This window comes from Ursus arctos, unplaced genomic scaffold (assembly GCF_023065955.2).
Source record: "Ursus arctos isolate Adak ecotype North America unplaced genomic scaffold, UrsArc2.0 scaffold_1, whole genome shotgun sequence".
Classification (NCBI taxonomy): Eukaryota; Metazoa; Chordata; class Mammalia; order Carnivora; family Ursidae; genus Ursus; species Ursus arctos.
In genome coordinates, this window is record NW_026622763.1 from 102,249,432 (window position 1) to 102,275,149 (window position 25,718).

The 25,718-nt window shown below is 37.7% G+C and overlaps 1 protein-coding gene across 9 annotated transcripts in view; it reads left to right on the top strand.

Annotated features, from left to right (window-relative positions):
* GIGYF2 (GRB10 interacting GYF protein 2) overlaps positions 1-25,718 on the top strand; it is a 140,832-nt gene that overhangs the window by 73,196 nt on the left and 41,918 nt on the right. For 7 of the 9 annotated variants that reach the window (XM_048214333.2, XM_026491686.4, XM_044380780.3 and 4 more), the window contains 7 exons: positions 8,894-9,073; positions 12,426-12,643; positions 12,736-12,898; positions 12,987-13,175; positions 15,631-15,827; positions 16,806-16,965; positions 24,015-24,181. In XM_048214333.2, coding sequence (XP_048070290.1) covers positions 8,894-9,073; positions 12,426-12,643; positions 12,736-12,898; positions 12,987-13,175; positions 15,631-15,827; positions 16,806-16,965; positions 24,015-24,181 — 1,274 coding nt within the window. The remainder of the gene's footprint in view (positions 1-8,893; positions 9,074-12,425; positions 12,644-12,735; positions 12,899-12,986; positions 13,176-15,630; positions 15,828-16,805; positions 16,966-24,014; positions 24,182-25,718) is intronic. The other 2 variants (XM_026491687.4, XM_048214334.2) reach the window with 1 other exon arrangement.

Consider the following 25,718-nt stretch of genomic DNA (forward strand, 5'->3'; position numbering starts at 1 on the left):
AGTGATTCCTAGTTGATAATTATATGGATATTGTAGACCGGCTTTGGAGTGTCCACTCAGGAGCATAGTACTCCCATTTTAATAACCTGAGCAGTTCAGTTCGTTTCTGGTTGAAACCTCAACCAGGTTAGTTGAGATGAAACTGATATTGGCATAGATCGTATATATAAACTTCACCCTAAAACACATGGGCCCTTCTATCTAAACAGATTTACTGATTTCAGTTGAAGATGACTCTAAAACATTTCTTCTGTGAACATAAATGCTAAATATCTGTTCTTTGATTTATTTTTTATTAAAAATTATGCTTAAGCAAGGTGCCAAGACCAGGTACATTCTTCTTCTTTTTCTTCTTTTTTTTTTTTAGATACATTATTCTTTATTAAATTCAAATCTCTGTCCCTAAAGGTGTTTGATTTTCTTTCTGGCTAAAGTAATCTAGTATGTAGTCCATAACTGTGCCAACTTGTACTTGAGAGTAACAAATGCTGTAGTTGGAGTCTAGTGTCCTACCTGTGTACATGAATAATCTCCCAACTTTAAAACTTTAGCTCTGTCTCCTGTGTTCTTTCTTACGTGGTATACTTCGCTTTCTTTAGAAGCTGCCTAGTCCCTTTCCAGTTCTGTATTCAAGCCTACCTGCTTATCATCTTCTTCCCCAGAGATTTGAGGCAGTGTCTGGGTGTATACCATCAGATGACTGAACGTGAGAGTTGTAGGAATATGGGGTATATTCAGACCGCAAGAGGTATTTTTTCAAGGAGATTTTGATACGCTGCAGCCCCTCCAGTCTGTCTTTTTCAGCCAGGAACTGTTGTGTTTTCAGGACCAATGTTAATGAGTGGAGTAGTTTGTAACCTCTTAGGAGTTAGGATGGGAGAAAAGTTACAAATCTCTGGATATAAGATTTAAACTTCTCCTTCCCAGCCATCCTGAGTTTTGTTTATAATTGATTATAGGGAAAAAAAGTAAATATCAACACCTGGATGGGATTTCCTTTCATTATTTTCTCTGGTGTTAGAAAATATTTTTAGTGTCGGTCAGAGACTATATATCTGAATAGAGGAATACAAAGTTTCTTACTAGAAAAATTTGCACATAAACAAGCTTCAAAGTCTGTCCCATAATTCCACTTTTGCTTTTGGAGTTTGGACACTTGTAAGTTCCAAGTCTCACAGCTGTAGATTTTATTGGCTGAGTGCCTCTTTGCTCCATCTGAAGTTTTCCATAAACACCGTTTTTGGCTGTGAGTCAAACATGCACACAGGTGCCCTTTTACTGCTCTTTCTCCTTAGGAAGTCTACTCAATTAGACCAGACTAAAACCAATGTTACATTTTAATTTAATTTTATTTTTAGAAGAATCCTATTCATACTTAATACATTAAGTCAGAAATGACCAAGTATTTACTGCCATTGGGAAAATGTTTGTTTATGTTGTACATTTGCATTTTAGCATGTTTTATACATTTCTGGTTACTGTTGCTATGAGAACATAACATGTATTATATAGGTAGTATAGTTTGATCATAAAACGGTCATGTTTGCTATATTGAGTAAAAGAAAATACATTTTAAATTTGTATTTATCTTTTGAAGGTCATAGATACTTCTTTAAGACTCTTACAAAAACCTTAGACCATTTTCCCTGATAAAAGAAAACATGCCAGCATAATATGTGCTTTTGGTTTAAGGATTCATAGCCCCCAAGTTCATTTATGGACTATAGGTTAGGAATACTTGGGTCAGGCATTAAATTTGTAAATTATTCAATTACATTTACTTTTCAATCCTGTTTATCAGTTATTCTCTTAAGAATTTAAGAAGTAAACTAAAATATTTGGTTACTCAACTTTATTATCGTGCTGGTATTATGGAAGGAGGAGGACTTTGGTTTGAAATGCTGAGAAGGGCCTTGTGGGTGTCCCTCACTGGCCACTGTGGAATTCTGGAGTTTGTAGACCTGAAAGGAACTTTAGATAGCATCTTCTACGTTGCCTGGGAATGACTTTTAATATTTAGCTTTTATTTTAAATTATATCAGTAATAAACAAATGTATGTGTTTTTTAAAACAAATCATGTAGATCTAATTCTCTTTGACATTTTCACTGCCCACTCAAATCTACACAAATACAAATATACTGTAATCATTTAGGTGATACAGGATTTATTTTGATGCTTTAGAGCAATTCTTGCATGCAGTGTAATTTTTAGTTACATTAGTAGTAATTGGAAATGTGTATTTTATTAGATGGTGCTTGAAGTCATTTTTTTCCCCTCAAAATAAGTTCTGGAATAAAATTTTCATAGTGAAGAGATTGGTCTTAACATTTTTTTCAGGGGTATGTATTTTGAAACAGTTTTATTATTTGTTCATTCATTCATTCATTCATTCATTCATTCAGGAGAGCACAAGCAGGGGGAAAGGGCAGAGGGAGAGGGAGAAGCAGACTCCCACTGAGCAGGAATCCTGAGATCATGACCTGAACCAAAGGCAGACACTTAACTGACTGGGCCACCCAGGCGCCCCTTGACATAATTTCTGTTGGAAGATTAATACATTTCGTTCTATCTTCTCCTTATAGAGATGTTGGTGGTCTTTGTCTATAAGCTGTACCCATGCATAGTATGTCTGTTGCCCTTTTAGAATTTGTTAGACTTTGATCCCAGAGCTTCCTCTTTCTCCATTAGTTTTTCTAGAGTTTTTTGCTTCTTCCAGTGGGTTAAATTTGTGAGTAAACCCATGATTAGGAGTTTGAACACCTGTATTCTGTTTCTGATTTGGTCACTGCTCAGGTATGTGACCTTGGGAAATTCCCCCTACAGGTATCCCTTTCCTCACAGGAACAATAGAGATGATAATGTTTAACTTAATTTTTGTGGTTATAATGATGATTAGATGAGATAAATGGATGCATTTGTTTACATGTGTGTCCCTGGGCTATGGACCTGCTGGGTAGATGCTATGTCTGAGTCTCTTCTTTATTTTTAATCCTTTGTCTTTAATTGTGTTTGTCTACATAGGAAGCACTCATGTTAATGTTTGCTAGAGGTTTAAGTAAAACGAAACAGGTAAAAAATGGTAAATTTAGTACTATTTTTCTGGGAAAATATTTGGTAGTGCTTACTAAAGTTGAATATACTGTATTTCACTCCTGACAATTTCACTTCTAAGCATATACCAACAGAAATACAAACATACACTAAATTTCATATCTAGGAATGCTCATAGCACCACAATTCGTATAGCAGAAATCTAGGAACATCCTAAATCAGCAGCAGAGTAATATATTGTAGTCTGTCCATACAATGAAATCCTGTATAGCAGTGTAAAAGAACAAGCTACTGTTCTCTGTAATATTGTGTATGAATCTCCTATAATGTTTAGTGAAAGAAGCCAGACATAAATGAATATTCCATCTGCATTAAAAAAAGTTAAAAAAGCAGGCAAAAATAATCTTTGGAGATGAAAGTCAGAAATAGTGCTTACTTTGGGAAGGGTTGACTGCAGGGACATGATTTTTGAGAACTCCTGATATTTTCTTTTTTATTTTTATTTCAGTTAATTTTTTATTTCTTAAGTAGGCTCCATGCCCAGTGTGGAGCCCAGTGCAGGGCTTGAACTCACGACCCTGAGATTCAGACCTGATCTGAAATCAAGAGTTGGAAGCTTAACCAACTGAGCCACCTAGGCACTCCTGATACTTTTTTTAAAATCTTGGTTATGTGGTTATATTTGCTTTATGGAAACTCTTTGAATTGTACATTTGTGATTTATGCACTTTTTGGCAAGAATGTTATACTTTAGGAATAAGTTGCATAAAGGGAGGGGGAGGAGATGCGTGAAGTCCACGTAAAAGTTCTTGAATTCGTTTCACCCTTCTCTTATGAAAATGACAGTGAGGGGTGCCTGGGTGACTCATTTGGGTGATTGTCTGCCTGCTGCTCCACTTGTGGTCTCAGGGTCCTGGGATCAAGCCCCACATCGGGCTCTCTGCTCAGTTGGGAGTCTACTTTTCCCTCTCACTCTCCCCCTGTGTGCACTCTCTCTCACTCAAATAAAATCTTAAAAAAAAAAAAAAAAAGAAAATGACAGTGATCCTCTGAGGTGGAACTCCACCTACCTTGCACTTACTCTTTTTTCTTTTTTAAGATTTTATTTATTTATTTGAGAGACAGAGCACAAGCAGGGGGAGCGGCAGAGGAAGAAGTAGACTACCTGCTGAGCAAGGAGCCTGATGCGGGGCTCAATCCCAGGACCTTGGGATCATGACCCAAGCCGAAGGCAGACGCTTAACTAACTGAGCCACCCAGGCACCCCCAACCTTGCACTTAAATGTGGGATGTTTTGCATGTTTGAATTACATTATTCTGGCTTTCCTTGGTTTACTGGAGAAGTTGTCACCTTAATCTTTCTGTTGCAGTTATTAAGTATGTAATATTTGACATATCAAAAAGTGTATTGCAGTTGAGGAAACAAGCACTTAGTAACAAAATTTGAACTCCTTTTTTTTTTTTTTTTAAAAGATTTTATTTATTTGAGAGAGAATGAGAGAGAGCATGGTGGAGAGGGTCAGAGGGAGAAGCAGACTCCCTGCTGAGCAGGGAGCCAGATGCGACAGGACTTTATCCTGGGACTCCAGGATCACAACCTGAGCTGAAGGCAGTTGCCCAACCAACTGAGCCATCTAGGTGCCCTGAACTCCTTTGCTATAGAATTTTTGAGCTAGAATGGGCTGGTGTTCGTGTAAATTCAGGCAGCCTTACCTCAACACACGCGCACACACTTTTTAAATTGGGAATTGGGTCTTTTCTTTTTTTTTTTTTTTAAGTAAAGGTGTATAGATCAGAATTGGGGCCAAAATTTAAAATCAGGTGTAGTGACACCAAGATTTTTATTCTTTGTTTAGTACTGTGCTCTTCCTTATCTTCAAAATACCGGTCTCAAATTGTTTTTGGAACAAGGTATGGCATTGTCATTCAAACATGAAGTACGGGTTGAAAATTACAAGATAGTTTTCAATAAGTAGAAAAGCCAGATTTTGTTTTTTCCTATACTCTATTTTTGCCTTGTTCTTTTTTTTTTTTTTTTTAAGATTTTATCTTTAAGTAATCTCTACATTCAATGTGGGGCTTGAACCTATAGCCCCAAGATCAAGAGTCACATGCTCTTCCGACTGAGCCAGCCATGTGCCCCTGCCCCATCCTGTTTTTTATATTTTTCATATTAGGTACTAATATGAAAAATATATGTAAGACTGATAGGTCCAAAGGTAAAGAAGCTGTTAGTTTAGAAAAAAATGTAAACAATTTACAGAAAGGGACATAAGGTCAGTAAACAACGTGAAAAATTCATATTTGAGCCACATTAGTGTACCACTTTACAACTATTAAAGTGGTAAGAGTTTTAAAAGGATAGCAGCACTTAGTGTCAATAATGCGAACTGGTGTGTTGATTTGACCCTTTTTTTGAGGGAAAAAGGCAGTGGACGAAGTCTGTCTTTTGACCTAGTAATTGCATTCTTCTGAAGTTTTTTTCAGAAGAGATAGTTCAGAAGAGCAGGTATTTCTTGTCTCGTTATCTATAGTTCACAAAAAATTGGTTATAAAGTAAATGTCCAGTGGGGAATAATCTAGTAGATTATGCTGTAGCAGCAAGGTATACCTGGTATGTACCCATTTGTATGATTGGGAGGATGTATAATCACAGAGAAGTATTTGCTATGCAAAATAGTAGGCATACTGATTGAAACTATAAAAAAATTTAAAGTTAAGTAAAAGCTAACTACAGATAGAGTTGTAAGATTGAGAGATTACTAGTATTTTTATTTTTAATAATTTTTTGCAGTAACATTTATTAGAAAAAATAATAGTGACACCAGTTTTTGATGAGTTGAGCCTTTTGCCATTTGTACTCTTTTGCTTGCTTTGCTATGTTCATTAGTTTTTCAAAGGCTTAGGGTAAAAGTAGGTGAAAGAAAGTGAGTGTTCCATTTGGTGTATCCATCATGCGATTAGTACTGTATTCCCAAATCATTGCATGACTGCTTGTGATTGATTATGTGGGTTAAAAGCCATTTCCCATCATTTATTTTTATGTTTTTATTTGTCTGTCTGTCTGCCTATCTATATATTAGGGATTTTTTTTAAAGATTTATTTATTTATTTTAGAGAGAGAGAGTCAGCCTGGTGTGGGGAGGGGCAGAGGGAGAGGGAGAGAGAATTTCAAAGAGATTCCCTGCTGGGCATGGAGCCTGATCCGGGGCTCGATCTCATGACTCTGAGATAATGACCTGAGCCAAAGTCAAGAGTTGGATGCTTGGATACTTAATCAGTTGAGCCACCCAGGTGCCCCTGTATTGGGGATTTCCTTAACTTTGCTGTTTTTTTCTGAGTATAGCTACATTTTTCATCAAGTCGTATAATAGATGTGGTACTTTGTAAAATGGGTTGCCCTTCTTATTCTGAGCAAGAGAACCTGGACGGCCTCTGAATGCAAGGGCAGACATGGAATATATCTGTATTTGAATTCATAAAATTTGGTGCTTAATGTGCAATAAATATTTGTTGAATGAGTCGGAAGATTAGTATTTCAGTCCTGTCTATGCCCTTTAAATAGTGTGATTTTGGACAGTTCTCTTATGTTATCCTTTTGAAAAGCCTCAGTATTCTCAGCTATAAAATAGAAAAAATAACTTCAGATATTTTTTTAAAGATTATTTATTTGAGAGAGAGAGGGAGAGAATGAATGAGCAGGGGGAGGGGCAGAGGGAGAGGGAGAAGCAGCCTCTCCCTGAGTAGGGAGCCCCACACGGGGTTGATCGCAGGATCCCAGGATCATGACCCTGGCCAAAGGTGGACACTTAACCAACTGAGCCACCCAGGTGCCCCCAAATATTTTCTTTTTAAAGATTTTATTTGACACAGAGAGAGGGAGGGAGAGAGAGCAAAAGCAGGGGGAGCAAGAGAAGGAGAAGCAGGCTCCCTGCTGAGCAAGGGAGCAGGGAACCTGATGGCAGGGCTCAATCCCAGGATGCTAGGATCATGACCTGAGCTGAAGGCAGCCACTTAACTGACTGAGCCACCCAGGTGCCCCAAGATAACTTCAAATATTGAGGATTGTTATGAAGAATAAACTGATGAATGAGCATTTGTTTTTTTGTTTTTTTGTTTTTTTGTTTTTTTTTGGTAGGTGTTTTTATTGTCTATGACTGTGTAACAAAATACCTCAAAACTTAGTAGCTGAAAACAACAAACATTATCTCAGTTTCTGTGGGTCAGGAAGGAGCAGCATAGTTGGTTGGCTCTGATGTGGGTGTCTCATGAGGCTGCAAGGCTGCAGTCACGGTGTCAGCCACCACTGTAGTCATCTGAAGGCTTGACTGGGGTTGGATCCATGCTTACTCATGTGGCTGTTGGCAGGCCTCAGTTCTGTGTCATGTGAGCTTCTCCACAGGGCTGCCTCACGACATGGCCGTTTTGCCACGGAGAGAGCATCCCAGATGAAAGTCACAGTTGTTTTTTTTTTTCTTTTTAAAGATTTTATTTATTTATTTATTTGACAGAGATAGAGACAGCCAGCGAGAGAGGGAACACAAGCAGGGGGAGTGGGAGAGGAAGAAGCAGACTCATAGTGGAGAAGCCTGATGTGGGGCTCGATCCCATAACGCCGGGATCACGCCCTGAGCCGAAGGCAGACGCTTAACTGCTGTGCCACCCAGGCGCCCCTCTACAGTTGTTTTTAACTTAATATTGGCACTGACATCTTATCACTTCTGCTGTATTCCGTTTGTAGGGGGGAACTAGCCAATAATTGCAGTTCACACTTAGGCGAGGGGATTACACAATAGCCAGGAGGCAGGGCTTGTTGGGGACTATCTTAGAGGCTGCCTGCAATAATTAGAAAGCAGGTAGTATTTTGTCCAGCAAATTTCCAAATATTTTATCCTTCAATAGAATAATACGTGGTAACAACCCAGTAACTGGGCAAACAGGATATTGAATCTTTATACATACGAAATGGAATATAAGAGGATGACCAGAAATTAGAATTCCGTCATTTTCAGATGCAACTGTACAACTTTCTTTCACTTTCATGGTGGTTTAGTACAAAGAATTGAGGTTGTCACTGAAGTATAAGTAACTACAGGTTATAAGTGGAAGGTACCAGTGTATATTCTGGATTTTCAACTAATTTAATGTGAAATTTTATATAGTCTGTTACAAATTGTGTATGTTAGCACACGTTGGATGGTGAGTAAAGAGATCATTTGTTTGCACAGTTTGGAATTATCTTTTAAAAGTACCAATTTAGTTTACTTGGTATACCAGGCTTTCTTTCATCGTTAATGGAACTCTTGACTGGCATTAGGTTACATATAGTTTTGCATTCTGTTCAGAAACAATTTGTTGTATGCTTATAATGTAATAGATGTTAGAGTAAATGAAAATGAAAAAATTATAGTTCACATTGTCTGCTTTTGAATTTACAGTGTTTTTTAGGATAAAAGATAGGTTGAATTTTATAGATAGCCTATTTGGGCAGAATCGCCAGTAGAAGTTAATTAAATAAATAAAAATGCATCATATAATTAAAAAATCTTGTATGACTTTAAAAAAAAGTAGTATGTCCTGGTAAGGTAGGTTGGTTCACTTTTCATTGCATCCCCTTTTTATAATGCACATATTATTTGTTTAAAAAACAGTTGCCCAGTCTGTGTATGTTGCACTTTAAGAAATACGTCTAATACTAGATTCATATGTCTGCAGTTCTGTTACTCACACTTCCTGAGCATTAGAGTAGGCACATCTGCACAAAAGCATGATCTGAACCTTCCAGTCTGCTTTCAGAATCCTTACTGGCTGAGGCACATGTTTCCTTATTTTGATTACAGGAAGACCAAATTTTGAGGAAGGTGGACCAACATCGGTGGGAAGAAAGCATGAATTTATACGATCAGAAAGTGAAAACTGGCGTATTTTTAGAGAAGAACAAAATGGAGAAGATGAAGACGGAGGTTGGCGACTAGCTGGACCGAGACGGGATGGAGAGAGATGGCGGCCCCACAGCCCTGGTAAGGCTCCTGCTGAGTGAACACAGGGACCAAAATAAGGGAATATTTGGTGGAAATTGTTATCGATTAAGCAGAAAAGATGAACAGGTAAAGAAAAAAAAAAGAAAAAAGAGGACTTAATTATTTATGTCATCATACTCAGTCTTAGCACTACAAAAAAATTTCAGCATGAAGATTCCCCATATCTCTTCAGTTGATGAAAATCATTTTTATTTTTCTGGAGCAAGTAGTGTGGTTTAATGGGAAGCACCTGCCTTTAACTGAAAAAACGTGAGAGGGTCTCCTTCGGTTTTGTCTAACACTAAATCTTTGTATTTTTTTCACCATGCTTTCAAACTTACAAATGTATGCTCACTAAGGAATATGTGCTCTCCCTAAAATGGGGTACTTCTCCTGTAAAATAAGAGATTTATTCTTTCAATTTTTTTTGTCCTGGAAAAATGATTTATGCTTATTTGAAGGATAAACTCTGAACCCAGGTCAAAAACATAATCATAAGTTTATTCTTTTGTCCTAACTTTAGAAAAAGGAGAGAGAATAGTAGTGATTAGTGGTTTTGTAAGTTCTTCTGTTTGACTCTTAAGAATGCTTCAAACTGTTCTTCCCTGACATTAGATATGCTGGTAATTGAACACACTGGTGCTTTGTGTCAGAGTTCATCCCCTACCAAAGTGCTGATTCCCTGCCTCATGATAATCAGATGCCACTGTAGTTTGAATGTGGGGTCATGCAGAACCAAAGTGCACAAAGAGTGTGTATTTGCCTTATGAATTTCATGTGCATAACATTATTTTAGCTATCAACCGTATGCCAAAGAAGCGTACTTTTAGTAGAAGAAATCGTAATTAAACTGTTTGCATTTACATTTTAAAATCAAGTTATTAGCAAAATCACTAGTCTCAGCCTGAGTAAACATTATAAAAACGTTCAGAGTGCTTTACCATATCCATTTAGTTATGGATAGGTGGAAACATAGTCAAGTTAATATTTGTATAGAGTTTTGATGCTTTTACCCCACTTCCTCATGGCTGCCTCTTGGACGAGTTTTGTCATGAGTGGGCATTGTTTACATCACAGTTATCTAGGCAATTCTCATGAGTCTGTGTGCTGGGCAACCAGATATTACAGTTCTTTTCAAGGCATCACGGCATTTTGCGCTGAGCTTGCCTGTAAGCAAAAGGTTTGTAGACTATGTTCCCAACAAGCATTCAGTGAAAGAATGGACAGGGTCTGGGCTGAGCGAGAAGAGAAATTCCAGCGGATCAAAAACAAACAAGGTGAATGTTTTGGAAGACCAACAGTGTTTGTGAGCCCAAATGTCTGATGTCGATTCTATTAAAGGGCGTTAGTTAAACAAAGTAAAATTTTAGCGTATTTTCTACCACTGACCCTCCTCACCCCAACAACTTAGATTTTGGACATATGTTGTCTTTTTCTTAAATCTTTCTCTCTGATATTCGATTTCCATGTCCTATTTATTTGTCATTAACTTAACAATTTCCCCCAGTTTTTTATTGATATATTTTTAAAAGACAGTTTGGGGTATATAATATATGGGGCTGAGAAAACACTGGAAATAAGCATTTTTTAAAAAGAAGACCATCTATTTTTTCAACCCAGCATCTTAAACGTTAAGTCTGATTATATCAGTTGTTACAAATTACTCTTAACATTTCTTAGTTTATATTCTTTTATTATTTGATTAAAAATTTAAATATGATTTTCACTTATTTTTATATTATAAAAATTGTAGCAGACTTTTATTTTCATAGTGTAAGACATTAAAAAGCAGTGGTTAATCATCATAATCTAGGGATGTGTCTTATCTGCTACATTTGGTTTAAGTAGGGCTCAAAACTGGATATGTATGGGAGATGGGACGATTAAGGACAGCAAAGCATCCACCCTGGGAGCTGAACTTAAGAAACTCAGTAAGAGGAAAACATGAGCCAGATGCCTAGAAGGATAGATTCCTATCATGGTGCATACTTAACAGACGGTTTAGAAATGATAGTAATAGAGTACTCTGGAATTCAACATTTGATCATGAGTACTTCTTTTGAATAATGATTCTAGGTTTGCATTTAAGCAATCTGGATATAAAGTTCTTTAGTTTTCATAGAAGTGTAATAGTTGTTGTAAGTAAAGGATGGGGGAAGTATGGGAATAATGTTTTCTTAACTTTGGTGTGAGTGATTTATAAGTAGCTACCTCTATTGGACATTTAATGTTTTGCCTTCTCATTTTCAGTTTGAGTTTCAGATTGCTGGTTTTAGCAAATTGGGCCTCAGTAGTAAGAACATTAAACTTTTTGGCTCATTTCTTTTGTGCATCCCCCACAGAGAAAGTCAAAGATCGAAAATTTTAATAGGTTAAAACCTGCCTCTCCTTTTAAGACTCTCTTAGAGTCAGGTTTGTCAGATATTAACAAGAGTTCCCCTTTCTTAAAAAACACAGTACCTTAACTGGCATCTTTTATTCTTAGGCAGTCTTTTTTCTGTTGGAAAGTGGATGTAATAAACAGTATGCTAGGGTGGATTTAGGAATGTCCCTGGGGGTATTATACAGAAATAAAAACTCCCTAGGGAAAGTTAAGAGATGAGAGTAAAGGGAAAGGAAAGTAAGCATGCTATTGTGGAAAAAGCAGTAGAGGATGCAGAATTAGATTCTAGTTCTGCTTTGCCACTATGCAAGTTAGTGTCAGAGTTTTTGTTTCTTAAACTATAAAATTAGGATAGTGGGGCTATATAAAATCTCTGACATCTGTTAGTGCTGTGATTCCATGTCTTTTTGTTGGGAATCAGAATTACAAATGGGATCTCAGCAGTAGCAGGTAGGCATGATGAGTTCGATATTAGGATTTGCCACAGGGAGTTGCTCTTATACATCAAGAATGATATTTTTATGAGAAGAAAGAAATGTGTGAAGGCCTGCCAGAGGGAAGGCATGGCCTTCAATATGGAAAGATATCCAGTGTTACAAGCCTAGGCTAAGAGTATGCCACGTGAATGGCTAATTGATGTTTCCAATTAGACACCTAAAGCTCATCCAAAGTATATACTTTGAATCAAGTGTCCTTTAAAAGTGATTTGTTTAAAATTTATCCTTCAGAGCTTTAGAGTATGTCGTGTGGCTCAGTACTTACTGAGGATAACTACTGTTGTCACTTAGTGATGTCATATGTATGCTGAGCTCTGAATTTCATTTAATTTGCCTAATTTTCTCTTTAGTAGGTTGATCATTTGAATTCACAGCCAGTCATAGTTTTCTTCTTTATTTCCTATTCATGATTTTCTTTCTCAAATACTGTCATAAAAATTTTCTAAGGTTTGTATCCTCCTTCTCATCCCAGATGGCCCTCGTTCTGCAGGCTGGCGGGAACACATGGAACGACGGCGAAGGTTTGAGTTTGATTTTCGAGATCGGGATGATGAACGGGGTTACCGAAGGGTGCGCTCTGGCAGTGGAAGCATAGACGATGACCGGGATAGCTTACCCGAGTGGTGCTTAGAGGATGCTGAAGAAGAGATGGGCACATTTGACTCCTCTGGAGCATTCCTCTCTCTAAAGGTAAGAAATTTGTTTTAAATGTTACAACAGGCACTGACCTGCCACCAAAGCCAAATGTATTGTTGACCTTTGGCTTTATTTTCTTGATACAGAAAGTGCAGAAAGAGCCGATTCCAGAAGAGCAGGAGATGGACTTCCGGCCTGTAGAGGAAGGTGGGGAGTGCTCTGACTCTGAGAGCAGCCACAATGAAGAAGCCAAAGAACCCGATAAGACAAATAGGAAAGAGGGAGAGAAGACAGATAGAGTAGGAGTTGGTAAGGCTCATTTTTGTCTTTTATCTTCTTATTTTCATCAAACCAAAAGTTTCCTAAGTTGTTAATTTAAGACCACTTCACATTGCAGAAGCTAGTGAGGAAACATCCCAGACCTCGTCCTCGTCTGCTAGACCAGGTACTCCTTCAGACCATCAGCCTCAGGAACCACCACAGTTTGAGAGAAAAGAGGATCCCCAAACTGAGCAAACGGAAAAAGCCGAGGAAGAGAGTCAGACGGAAACTAGCCTACCAACCAAAGTGCCCAGCAGAGGGGATGGTATGTATTTATGAGAGCAGATGAGCTAAAACAGGATTCTGCTCAGGCAGGCCAGTGATCACTGATAAGATAGCCTTCTGTTTATGCCTCGTAGAACCTCTCCTAGTGTTAAACCCCATCAAACGCTGCTTCCCACGTATGTGTCCTCCCCCAAATTCACCAAAGCAGAGTTAGAAGAAGCAAGGGTGCAGCTCAGGGATCTCACTTCCTAGGGTGTTATGACATAGCCACCTTGGTATCAGTTGAGCAGACAAGGTTTAGGATCCTCTGCAATAATTTGATTCCCACTTCAGACAGGTACCTTCCGTTTCATATAGTGGTTGGATGTGTGTCCAGAAAGCACACCAAATATGTTGTTCCAAAAGAGGCCAGAAAGAACATGGATAGATCTGTGGAAGTCCTACCACCTTTGCTAGAGAATAAGCTTAAAGTATATCCCCTTCTCCAATGTTACAGTTTCTATTTTAATTTGCTCATATATCTTAGTAGGCAGTTTTAATGTTTACTTCCATGTTTCTTCTTGCGCATACTTAAAAATGACATTGTAATGCTTGATGTTGAAGGGTTAATTGGTTGAATCACTATAGGAAATCACACCTTTAACATGGCATGTGAGCCCTTGCATGACCTGGCATCTGCGTGCTTCCATATGGTTTCGGTGTCATCTCTGTCTCCTTCATACTCTGTTCCCCAGCCTCACAGCCTCTTAGGTCTTGAAGTGTACCTTGTTCTTTTGTCTCCTTGCCTTAGCACATGCTGTTCTCTGTGCCTGAAACTCTCCCACCCTAGGTCCCCAAGCTGGGTTAACGATCTTCTCTTGCTTCTTAAACAATCAGCACTGTTCCTGACATAGCAATACAATATTATAAAGATCTGTGTATTATCTTTTTGCCTAATAGACTAATATTTTGAGGGCTTAAACCAAGGATATCTTTTCAGCGTTTTATGTCTAGAACAAAGCTTAGTGAGTGAATTCAGAGTATTCGAATCTCTGTCAGGCACTGTGGAACTTGTCCATTTTGAGACCTGTTTGATATGTAGTAGACATTTTTCAATTATGATGTGCCCTCAAATTACTTGTGTTTCATTCTCTTGAATGTAGATGCGTGGGACCTTATTCTAGGAGATTTAAGGATGGAGTCCAGACATGTGTATTTTGAGAAAGCTTCATAGATGTGCGTTGAAGATTAAAACTCCAGATTGATAATCTGTAAGGGAGATAAAGCATATGTATATTAGTTATCTAGGGCAAAATTCCTATTTTTAGAGGGTAGGTTAAGAGTAGCCAGAGAAGGGGCGCCTGGGTGGCACAGCGGTTAAGTGTCTGCCTTCGGCTCAGGGCGTGATCCCGGCGTTGTGGGATCAAGCCCCACATCAGGCTCCTCCGCTATGAGCCTGCTTCTTCCTCTCCCACTCCCCCTGCTTGTGTCCCTCTCTTGCTGGCTGTCTGTGTCAAATAAATAAATAAAATCTTAAAAAAAAAAAAAAAAAAAAAAAAGAGTAGCCAGAGAAAATCTTCAGAGGCAAGAGTGGCCTAGAGCAGAGGGACAAAAAGGAAGGGAGAAGGTTTCAGTTTAGGATTGGGCTGCTGAGGTCAGATGAAGAGGACTAGGAGAAGCCATTGGATTTGGGGACTTTGAGTCACTGCTTCTCTTTGGGAGAGAAGCTGTATTGGAGGGTGGAAGTGGAAGTCACAGTGTAGCAGGTGGTGGTGTATCAACTGTTCTTTTAAAAAGTTTGGCAAAGAAAGGAAAGAGTTACTGAGAGGAACAGGAATTTGGAGAAGCTGTCTGTAATTGAACAAACAAGGTTTCAAAGGGGAAACTGCGTTTGTATCTAATTACTCCCATCCCCTTTCCCTTCTAAAGAGCCCGCATACTGAGAGACTAGAAATAGGGAACACAGACCCTCTTTGCAGTCTGTGTTCTTACTGAGAAGAACTTCCTGCACTGTCCAGGTAGACTCCCAAATGCTCTTCATTATCCTAACGACTGTAATGTATTGAATTATAGTAATTATCACCTGAAATAGGTATTTATTCAAGATAATTGCAGATATTTTAAAGTTTTGATGATGAGTTACGATATTTTCGAGAAGATTTGCAGTGCTTTGCTAATGGTCTGCTACATGGAGACATGTTATAAAGAAGGGATTAGACTGATTGTTTGCTTTCAAGAGGGAGATGTATGGGCAGATGCTCTAGTGACACAGGCAAGCACTGTAGAAGGACCTTCTGGACACCTCTTAATTCTTACATTGTGTCATTCTGTAGAAGTACTTCTGTCATTGTAGGGAGAAATCCTACACTTCTCCATAAGAAGTAGCTGCAGTGTTCCTGACACATTCACATTTCTGTTGAGCCCATATAGTGAGCGGCCCAACTTGATGATAACATTCTTCATAAGAGTCTGTCTAGTTTAAAGGGTTTTCATCTTTCTCTGTTTTTTTCCTTCAGAAATGGTTTCTGATGTCCAGCAGCCGCTGTCACAGATTCCTTCAGATACAGCCTCTCCTCTTCTCATACTTCCACCGCCTGTTCCCAATCCTAGTCCTGCCCTCCGGCCAGTTGAAACGCCGGTCGTAGGTGCTCCTGGGATGGGCAGTGTTTCCACAGAGCCAGATGATGAAGAGGGTCTCAAACATTTGGAACAGGTAAAAATCATGTAATCCTTCTTTTCCCAAACTACCGTAAAATTTGGAAGCATTAAAGGAATATTCAGAAATGGAACTTCTGTGCGCTAGATTTTATGTACTGGAAAAGTTGTTTGTAAATCTAGTATTTTTTTGTATGAGTAATTGTCTTTCAAATCATTTCATGCTTATAAGTTTCTGCTATGTAGTAGTCATTGTGTCAGGTTATTTTTTTCTCTTCTGAGGTTGCCCTTAGCTGTTTGCTTTTCTTTTTTCTTTTTGGAAATTAATGGAATGCCAAAAATGGCAAATACAAGCAGCTGTGGATGGGCATAGCATCTTCTGTATTTTTTGCCTGAAGTGTAACTGAGAAAATAGTTAAACTCAGGGTATTAACATTTTATTTATGTCTCTAGATTTCCTAAGATTAGCTATACCTTTGTTATATGTAAGGTAAATGATAGCTTGCTTTCTGTAGAAGAATTGCTCTTTCAGGGTGGGGTAGTTTTTGGTGGCAGGAAATGCTTGAGAGGAAGAAAGGAGGACAGTTCTTAGTAAAACTTGTAAAAGATTTTATTTGTAATTGTATTAATTGAGTCTGTTGTATTAATACCCATGTTTTTACAGGTTTAGTTGATATGCTTCAGGATTGACCAATGGATTATTAGTTTAAAAAGTAATCTTATTAGTGTGTTGATTAGAAGCCTGGGCTTTCATCCATATCAGTTTGTGTTTTAATCTCAGCTTGGTTTGCTTAATAATTTTGAGACTTTGAGCAAGATTTGATCTCTCTGGGCCTTAGTTTCCCCCTCCATAAAATGGGGACAGTACATATTATATGAACCTTGTTGGAAGAAGTAAATGGTTGCCTGCCGTGTTTCTTGCACAGTAATACCTTTCACAAGTCAAGTCATTCCAAAAAGGTAGGCATTTTTATTACGTGTTTTAAGTATTAATTTGGGATCATTTTCCTCAATCCTCCCCCCCCCGCCCCATTAGCAAGCTGAGAAGATGGTTGCTTATCTCCAAGACAGTGCACTAGATGATGAGAGACTGGCATCTAAACTGCAAGAGCACAGAGCTAAGGGAGTCTCAATTCCTTTGATGCACGAAGCAATGCAGAAGTGGTATTACAAAGATCCTCAGGGAGAAATTCAAGGTACCTTATTCCATTCTACTTGAAGCCATTACCTCCAGATTCTGTAAGATGGTCATTATTTAGTGTTAATTTGCATAATAGTAGAAAACAGTCCATTTTTACAGTTTTTCTTTATATATAGATATCTATATATATAGAAGGCATTTTTACAGGTTCTTCCCATAGCACTTTACAATTTCAGTGGGGGGGAGGGCAGTCCAATGAAAATCATTTGAATACAAGGTGGAATGTGATTACTAATATGATAGGGATGTAAACAAAATGCTCAAGACCCTTTCAGTTCTCACTACCCAGCTGGTTAACTGGGCAGGTGAATTCTTTATCTTCTTTGTACTTCAGTTTCCCTCCCAAAGAAAGGTGATGGCAGCAGTCTTGGAAGACCTTACTTGAATGTTTTGCTGAAGTGGAGTTGATACCGTAAATGATAAAGACTTGTTAAAAATGTGGGAGGAAGGATCATACCATGTTATAAGTTAATTCCTTAAAAGATTTGTGTGGTGCACAAGTTAGAATGTAGAGAGAATGCTATAAAAGACATTTGTTGATTCTTCATTTCTGCTTTTGAAATCTTTGTTTATAACCTGAAATTGGTTGACTATATTATTGTCAGTTTCATGATAGTGTTTTACCAGGTACACCCTGTGACCTCTTTCCAGCAAACTAACTCCTTTTCCATGCTCAGTCCCCTTACCCTTTCCCTTTATTCTCCTTTATAGCATCTATTACTGCCTGGCTCTGTATATACTTGTTCATGATCTGTTTATATCCCTATAGAATGTAAGGTGTATGGGATCAGGGACTGTGCATGTGTGGGTTTTTTAGTTTGTTTGTTTTGTTTTTGGTAAAACAATCAAAATCAAGAACATTATTCGATGTTTTAGGGATTGCAACTGGAGAGGCAGAGTGTGCTTCCAAGTTGAGGACTCTGTTTTAATTAAAACACATGGATGTGTGTTTTAATTAAAATTACTTTGAGATAATTGTAGCTTCACATGCAGTTGTAAGAAATAATAGAGATTTTATGTATTCCTTTTTTTTTTTTTTTTTAAAGATTTTATTTATTTACTTGACACAGAGAGAGAGCACAAGCAAGGGGAGTGGCAGGCAGAGGGAGAGAGAGAAGCAGGCTCCCCGAGAAGCAGGAGCCTGATGTGGGGCTCGATCCCAGGACCCCCGTGATCATGACCTGAGCCGAAGGCACATGCTTAACCAACTGAGCCACCCAGGCACTCGATTTTATGTATTCCTTACCCAGTTTCCCACACTGGTAATCTCATGCAAAACTGTACTACAATATCCATCCAGGATATTGACTTTGATATAGTCGAGATTCAGAACATTTCCATCTCATGTTGCCCTTGGATAGCCACATGCATTTCCTTCCCATCCATACCTACTCCTTAACACTTGGCAACCACTAATCTAGTCCCCATTTCTATGGTTTGTCATTTCAAGAATGTTACATAAATGGAATCCATTTCCATCAAATGGAAAATTTTTTCCCCCCACTCAGAATAATTCTCAGGGGATTGATACAGGTTGTTACATATATCAGTAGGTGGTTTTGTTTGTTTTTGTTTTAACTGAGAAGTACATCAATGATATCAATATATCATAATTTAACCATTCATCCATGAAGGGTATCTGGGTTGTTCCCATTTTTGGCAATTATTATTATTTTTTAAAAGATTTATTTATTTTAGAGAGAGAGTGTGTGCAGTGGGGAAGGGGCAGAGGGAGAGAGAGAGAGATTAGGGGAGAATCTCAAGCAGACTGTCCACTGAGCTCAGAGCCCGATGTGGGACTCCATCTCAACCTTGAGATCATGACTTGAGCTGAAATCAAGACTTGCACGCTTAACTGACTGGGCCACCCAGGCGCCCCCTGTTTTTGTGTATTATAGTAAAGCTGTTAAATGTTTATGGGTAGGCTTTTGTGTTAACACAACTCTTCATTCCTCTTGAGATATAAATGTCTGGGAGTGCAATTGCTAGATCGTATGGTAATGACACGTTTTTTTAAGAAACTGCCAAACTGTTTTCCAGAGGGCTGTACCATTTTGTATTCCTGCAGCAATCTCTGAGTGTTTGGTTTCTTCATATTCTTGACAGTATTTGATGTTGTTGCTATGTTTTATTTTAGCCATTTGACATGTGTAGTGATCTACCTCATTGTAGTTTTTGGTTTGCATTTCCCTAATGGCTAAAGATGTTGAACATCTTTTAATGTGTTTATTGGCTGTTTATTCTCTTAAGTAAATGATATCTTCATGTTTTTTACCCATGTTCTGATTATTGTTTGCTTTTTTTACCTTTGAGTTTTGTGATTTCTTTATATATATAGAGCCTAATCCTTTATTAGATATGTGGTTTGCAAATATTTTCTCCCAGTCTGTATCTTTTTATCCTCTTTAACAGAGTCTTTCACAGATCAAAAGTTTTAAATACTTATGAAGTCCCATTGATCAGTTTTTCCCTTTTATGGATTGTGTTTTTGGTATTAAGTCTGAGACAGAAGAACTCTTCCTAGCTTCAGGTCCCAAAATTTCCTTTCCGAAATAGTTTATAGTTTTTTGTTTTACATTTTAGTCTGTGATCCTTTTTTTAAAATATTAATTTATATATTATTTATTATTTTGTTTAGAGAGAGCGTGTTTGGGGAGGGACAGAGGGAGAGAGAGTCTCAAGCAGACTCCACACTGAGCAGGAAACCCGATGTGGGACTTGATCCCACAACCCCAAGATCATACCTGAACCAAAACCAAGAGTCAGTTGCTCAACTGACTGTGCCACCCAAGAGCCCCAACTCTGTGATCTATTTTGGATTAATTTTTGTATAATGATTGGGACTTAGATCAAAGTTTATTTTTTTGCTGATGGATGTCCGGTTGCTCTGGAACCTTTTGTTGAAAAGCCGTCTTTCCTCTTTTGAATTGCTTTTGTACCTTTGTCAAAATTCAGTTGGGCATGTTTATGTTGGTCTGTTTCTGTGTTCTTTATTCCATTGATCTGTGTGTCTGTCTTTCCACCAATATCAGTCTTGATTACTGTAGCTATATAATATGACTTGAAATTGGGTAAACTGGTTCCTCCCGTTTTTTTTTCCCTCCCAGTTTATTTTTATCAAAACAGTTTTTAGCTTTTCTATTTCCTTTGCCTTTCCATATAAATTTTAGGATAATCTTGTCTATATTTACCATATAAATGTATTTGAAAATTTATATTTAAGTATCTTGCTGAGATTTTAATAGAAACTATGTTAAACCTCTGTATCATTTTGAAGAGAATTGACATCTTTCCCATGTTGAGTCTTCCAGTCTATGAACTTGTGTAGTTTTCAGCATAAATTCTATACATGCTTTATTAGATTTGCATCTACTTTATTTTTTTTTTGAGTAATTGTAAATTTTATTTCAGTGTCTTTGTGTTTGTTGTTACTATATAGAATTGAATTTTGGATGTTTGTCTTTAGTCTGTGACCTTGCTGAGCTCATTTATTAGTTTTAGGAGTTTGTTGTTGTTGTCGTTAGATTCCATAGGATTTTCTTTGTAGACATTATTGTCATCTGTAAATAGGAACAGTTTTATTTTTTCATTTCCAGTCTATGCCTTTTATTTCTTCGTTGCCTTATTATATATTCCAACACTGTGTTGAATGTGATGGGTGGGAGCAGACATACTTGCTTTGTTTTTCCTCATTCCTATCTTAAGGGGAACACATTCAGTCTTTAACAAATAAGTATAATGTTAGCTGCTGGCTTTTTATAGATGCTCTTTATGAAGTTGAGGAAGTACCTTATATTTTGAAGGTTTGATTGGGTATTAGATTTTGTCAGATTCTTTTTTCTGCATCTGTTGATACGATCCTGTGATTTTTCTTCTTTAGCAATTTTAATATGGTGAATTAAATTGATTGCATTTTGAATATTGAACCAGCTTTGCATCCTTGAAGTAAACCCCACTTGGTATAACTGTTTTTATATATTGCTGGATCGTATTTGGTTATGTTCAGTTAAGGATTTTTGTGTCTCTGTTCATGAGGGATGTTGTTCTGTATTTTTTTTTTTTTTTTTGTATCCTCATTGTCTGATTTTAGTATCAGGGTAATAATTAGCTTCATGAAATGAACTGGGACTTATTCCCTCTCCTATTTTCTGGAAGATTGTTTAGAATTGGTGTTAATTCTTCTTTAAATGTTTTGTAGACTTCTCTAGTGAAACCATCTGGGGACTTCTTTTTTTGGGATTTTTTAAAGAGTAGGCTCTATGCCCAACATGGGCCAGACTTGAACTCATGACCTTGAGATTGAGAGTCACATACTCCACCCACTGAGTCAGCCAGATGCCCCATTTTTTTTAGAATTTAAAAATTACCAATTCAGTATCCCTGGTAGTTAGACTATTTAGGGATAGGACTATTTAAATTATTGATTTAATATGGGTTGATTTGATAGTTTGTGTTTTTTTGATGAATTCATCTAAGATGTCAAATCTGTGTGGGTAGAGTTATTTAGAATATTCCCTTATTCTCTTTTTGATGTTTGCATGTTCTATAGTAATAGCCCCTGTTTTATTCCTGGTGATGGTAATTTGTTCATTTCTCATTTGTTGTTGTCAGTCTTTTTACAGATTTATTGATTTTATTGATCTCTTCAAAGAATCAGCTTTGTTTCATTGATTTCACTAATGTTTTTTGTTTTCAGTTTCATTGAGTTCTCTGATTTCTTTCCTTCTTAGGGTTTATTTTGCTTTTCTTCTAGGGTCTTGAGGTGGGTGCTTATAGTATTGATTTGAGACTTTTCTAATTTAAGCATTTAATGCCATAAATTTCTCTTTCAGCACTTCTTTAACTGTGTACCACAAATTTTGATACATGTGTTTTCATTTTCATTTAGTTGAGTGCATTTTTTTAAAGAGATTTTATTTATTTATTAGAGCACACACAAGCAGGGGGAGCAGCAGGCAGAGAGAGAAGCAGGCTCCCCACTGAGCAGGAGCCCAAGGCGGGGCTTGATCCCAGAATCCTGGGATCATGACCTGAGCCTAAGGCAGCCGCTTAAAGGACTGAGCCACCAAGCCCCCCCCCCCCCCTTTTATTTTTAAAGAGAGAGAGAGAGGTGAGGGGGTTGCAGAGGGAGAGGTAGAGAGAATCTTAATAGGCTTCACATACAGCATGTGATCCTGACTCGGGGCTTGATCTCACAACCCTGAGATCATGACCTGAGCCAAAATTAAGAGTTGGGTGCTTAACTGACTGAGCCACCCAGGCATCCCCAGGTCAACGTATTTTTTTTTTTTTTTATTCTTATTGAGATCTCCACTTTTGAAAAAAATACATTTACTTAAATAATCTCTACACCCAACTGGGGCTCGAACTCACGATCCTGATGTCAAGAGTTGTATGCTCTTCTGACTGAGCCAGCCAGGCCCCCAAGAGAGTTCCACTTTTACTCGCGGGTAGTTTGGAAGTGTGGTGTTTAGTTTCCAAGTGTTTGGAGATTTTCCTGTTATCTTTCTGTTAATAATTTCTGGCTTGATTTTATTGTGGTTGAAAAACATACCATATATAATTTCAGTTCTTAATTTATTGAGACTTATTTATGGCCCAGAGTGTAGTTCTTTTTGCTATATTGTTCTGTGGGTACTTGAAAAGAGTATGTATTTTGCTGTCTTTGGAGCATTATATAAATATCAATTGGACCTTGTTGATTGATGGTTTTGTTGAGCTCTATAATCTTGTTGGTTTTCTCTCTAGTTCTGTCAGTTGTCATGAGAATGGTGTTGAAGACTTTAGCTGTAATTGGGGATTTCTCTGTCTTTTCAGTTTTGTTAGATTTTGCTTCACATATTTTGCAGCTTTGTTTGGTGCATACACTTTTACAGTTGCTATGTCTTCTTGGTCTTCTTGGTGGATTGACCCTTTATTGATATATAATATCCCTCTCTGTCTCTGGTAATTTTCTTTGCTCTGAAATCTACTTTATCAAATACTAATATAGCCACTCCAACCTCTTTTTTTTTTTAATGCTTGCATGATACATCTTTTTCTATCCTTTTATTTTCAATCTGTCTATATTATATTTGAAATGACTTTCTTGTAGATAGCATATAATTGTTGTATATATTGGGTCATGTTTTTTTATTACTGGCTTCTTCCGCTCCAAATCTGGGATAATGAAAAGTCAGGGAATTCATCACCATGTGGTTCCTCAGGTCCCAAGGCTCTAGCCAGTCTGCCTTCTCTCTACTCGTCAGTCATCTTTTGTATATAACGTGTAGGGTTTTTTGTTGGCTTTAGCAGGAGGAGCAGAGACAAGGACAGCTACTCCCATCATCCCAGAATTGGATGTTCTAGGGATTTGTTTTATTTACTATTATATCCCCATACCTAGACCCATAAAATTGGTGTTCAGTAAATTTTTGCTGGATGAATGAAGTAATAGTTATGGATCAGAGTGCATTTGTTAATTTTATGTATAAAATATTTGATTTTTAATTGTAAAAACATCTAGAGAAAGTCGTCACGCCCCCGCCCCTGGCCAGATTTAGTCATAGCTGGGTAAATCAATTGTAAGTTATCTTAATTTAATAGATTATAATTTATACTTTGCTAACCTTTAATAATTGGCAGAAAAGGAAAATTAGAGGAAAACGTATTTAGCCTTACATGTTCATATTCTTTATGCCTTAGTGATGCAAAGTGTAACAAAATACTCTTTTCAGTTTTATTATACTTTCTGACAAATGAATTTGTAGAGATTGAGTGAGATGGAGACAGTTACACTCCTTAAAATAATTAAAGCCCCACAGAAAATTTGGGTTGTATAGACAGAAGTCTTATTTCAAAATCATTTCTGTTGTGTTTTATTAGTTAGAAGCCTATTTACTATCTTTGGGGATGGATTAAATTAAAATATCGTACAAAATATTTGACAGGTGTCACCTGAAACAAGTTGTACCTCTGGAAAAGAATCAGATTCAGGAAATATTTTTTTCCTTTTCAGTCTGAAAGGATTTTTATTGCCCTTCTGTTTAATTGGTGCTATTATAGGTCCCTTCAATAATCAGGAGATGGCGGAATGGTTTCAGGCGGGCTATTTTACTATGTCTTTATTGGTGAAGAGAGCATGTGATGAAAGCTTCCAACCCCTTGGTGATATCATGAAAATGTGGGGAAGGGTTCCCTTCTCTCCCGGTCCAGCTCCCCCTCCTCATATGGTAAGTACCTTACAACTCACCCAGAACACATACTAGATGCAGAAACCCTTGCTTCTCTTTGTAAACACAACCCAGATGTTGCATCTAATGAGGAAGAAACTGCACTTTTTGAGAATAATTGAAAGGGCAATGGGCAGTCTGAGTTGGAGACTGCATACCTAGCTATAACGATCTTTTCAAAACTCAAATACCTGGGTTCACCTCCACTCCCCCTACCTCCCCACCCCCCACCCCCAAATTCTAAAGAAACAAAATCCTTCAGTAGCTTTCCAGCAGGTACAGAATAAAAAACATCTTATCCTGTCTTGCCTACCAGGTCCTACATGTTCTGGTTTCTTATTTTTCTAAGCTCACTTCAGAGCTTTTACCTTTTTATCTACTGTGCTTCAATTCAGTTGACTTTTTAGAATTCCTTTTTGCCTCTAATTAGAATGCACATTCTCCTCTCCTCCCCATCCCTTACTTCTGTTTGCCTCTTGCTTTCTGACTCATGAAGTTTCTAAATTTTAGGTTTACCTTAAAGCAAATGAATGTTGCTAATAAAAAATTCTAGTGCTTTAGAATACTTTGAATTGGACACTTTTTTCTTTTTTTTTTTTTTATATAAGTTACTGGTATTTTAACTAAAAATTGGATCATAATGTAACCTCCCTTGTATACTGGCACTGGAATACCTTTGAAGGGGAAATCTTACTCCTCTGCAGCTGCCTCTGGGCCTCTTCCTTTTGGAGGGCTTTGTATCTGTGCCTGCCTTTTCCTTTTCCAGGTTGGAGTGTTGGGTGGCTGCCATAGTCAGAAGTGGCCATAGTCATACACCATTAGCGTGAACACTGGGTCACTGCAGTAACAATCACCATTGATTTACTCATCAGCTACATAGTTAGGGCCTGTGCTAGGCCTTTTGGTAGGTTCTTATGAGGTGAAGGTAAATAGGACACAAACTCTATGGTCATAGGGGTTCATAGGTGAGAACAGCGGCCATCAAACTTGTTTGGCCAGAGCCCATAGTAAAAAAAAGTGTTTTACATCCCTATTCTGTACATTCATAACTGTATGTGTATATTTGTGAAACAAGTTTCACAAGACATTTTGTGCCATACACATATTTTCTTCCCTCCCTTCCTTCCTTTCCATATAAATGTTGATCTTGACCAGTAATTGATGTTACAATCCACTGATGGGTTGCAACCTCCTATAATTTGGAGAACAGTGATGATTCCTAGGTGAGGGGAATTATCTCCCTGACATTTCTGTTTTAAATCCAAAGAAAAAATAATTGTGCATTATTGTGTAAACATTTAACTTACATACCAAGTTTGAGCTTTATTTCCCTTTTCTGAAATTGGGATGAGTTATCATGCATGTTTCAGAGCTGAAAGCATCCCTTGGAACTTGGCATGTTTGCTGTAGCCCATTTCCTGACTTCTAGTTATAGGGGCTGAGCCTCAGTTAGAAGAAGAACCATGGCAAGCTCTGCTTCTGTCAGCTGTTATTTCTGTTGCCCTGAATAGCACTGATAAGAAGAGAGTTCACCTTG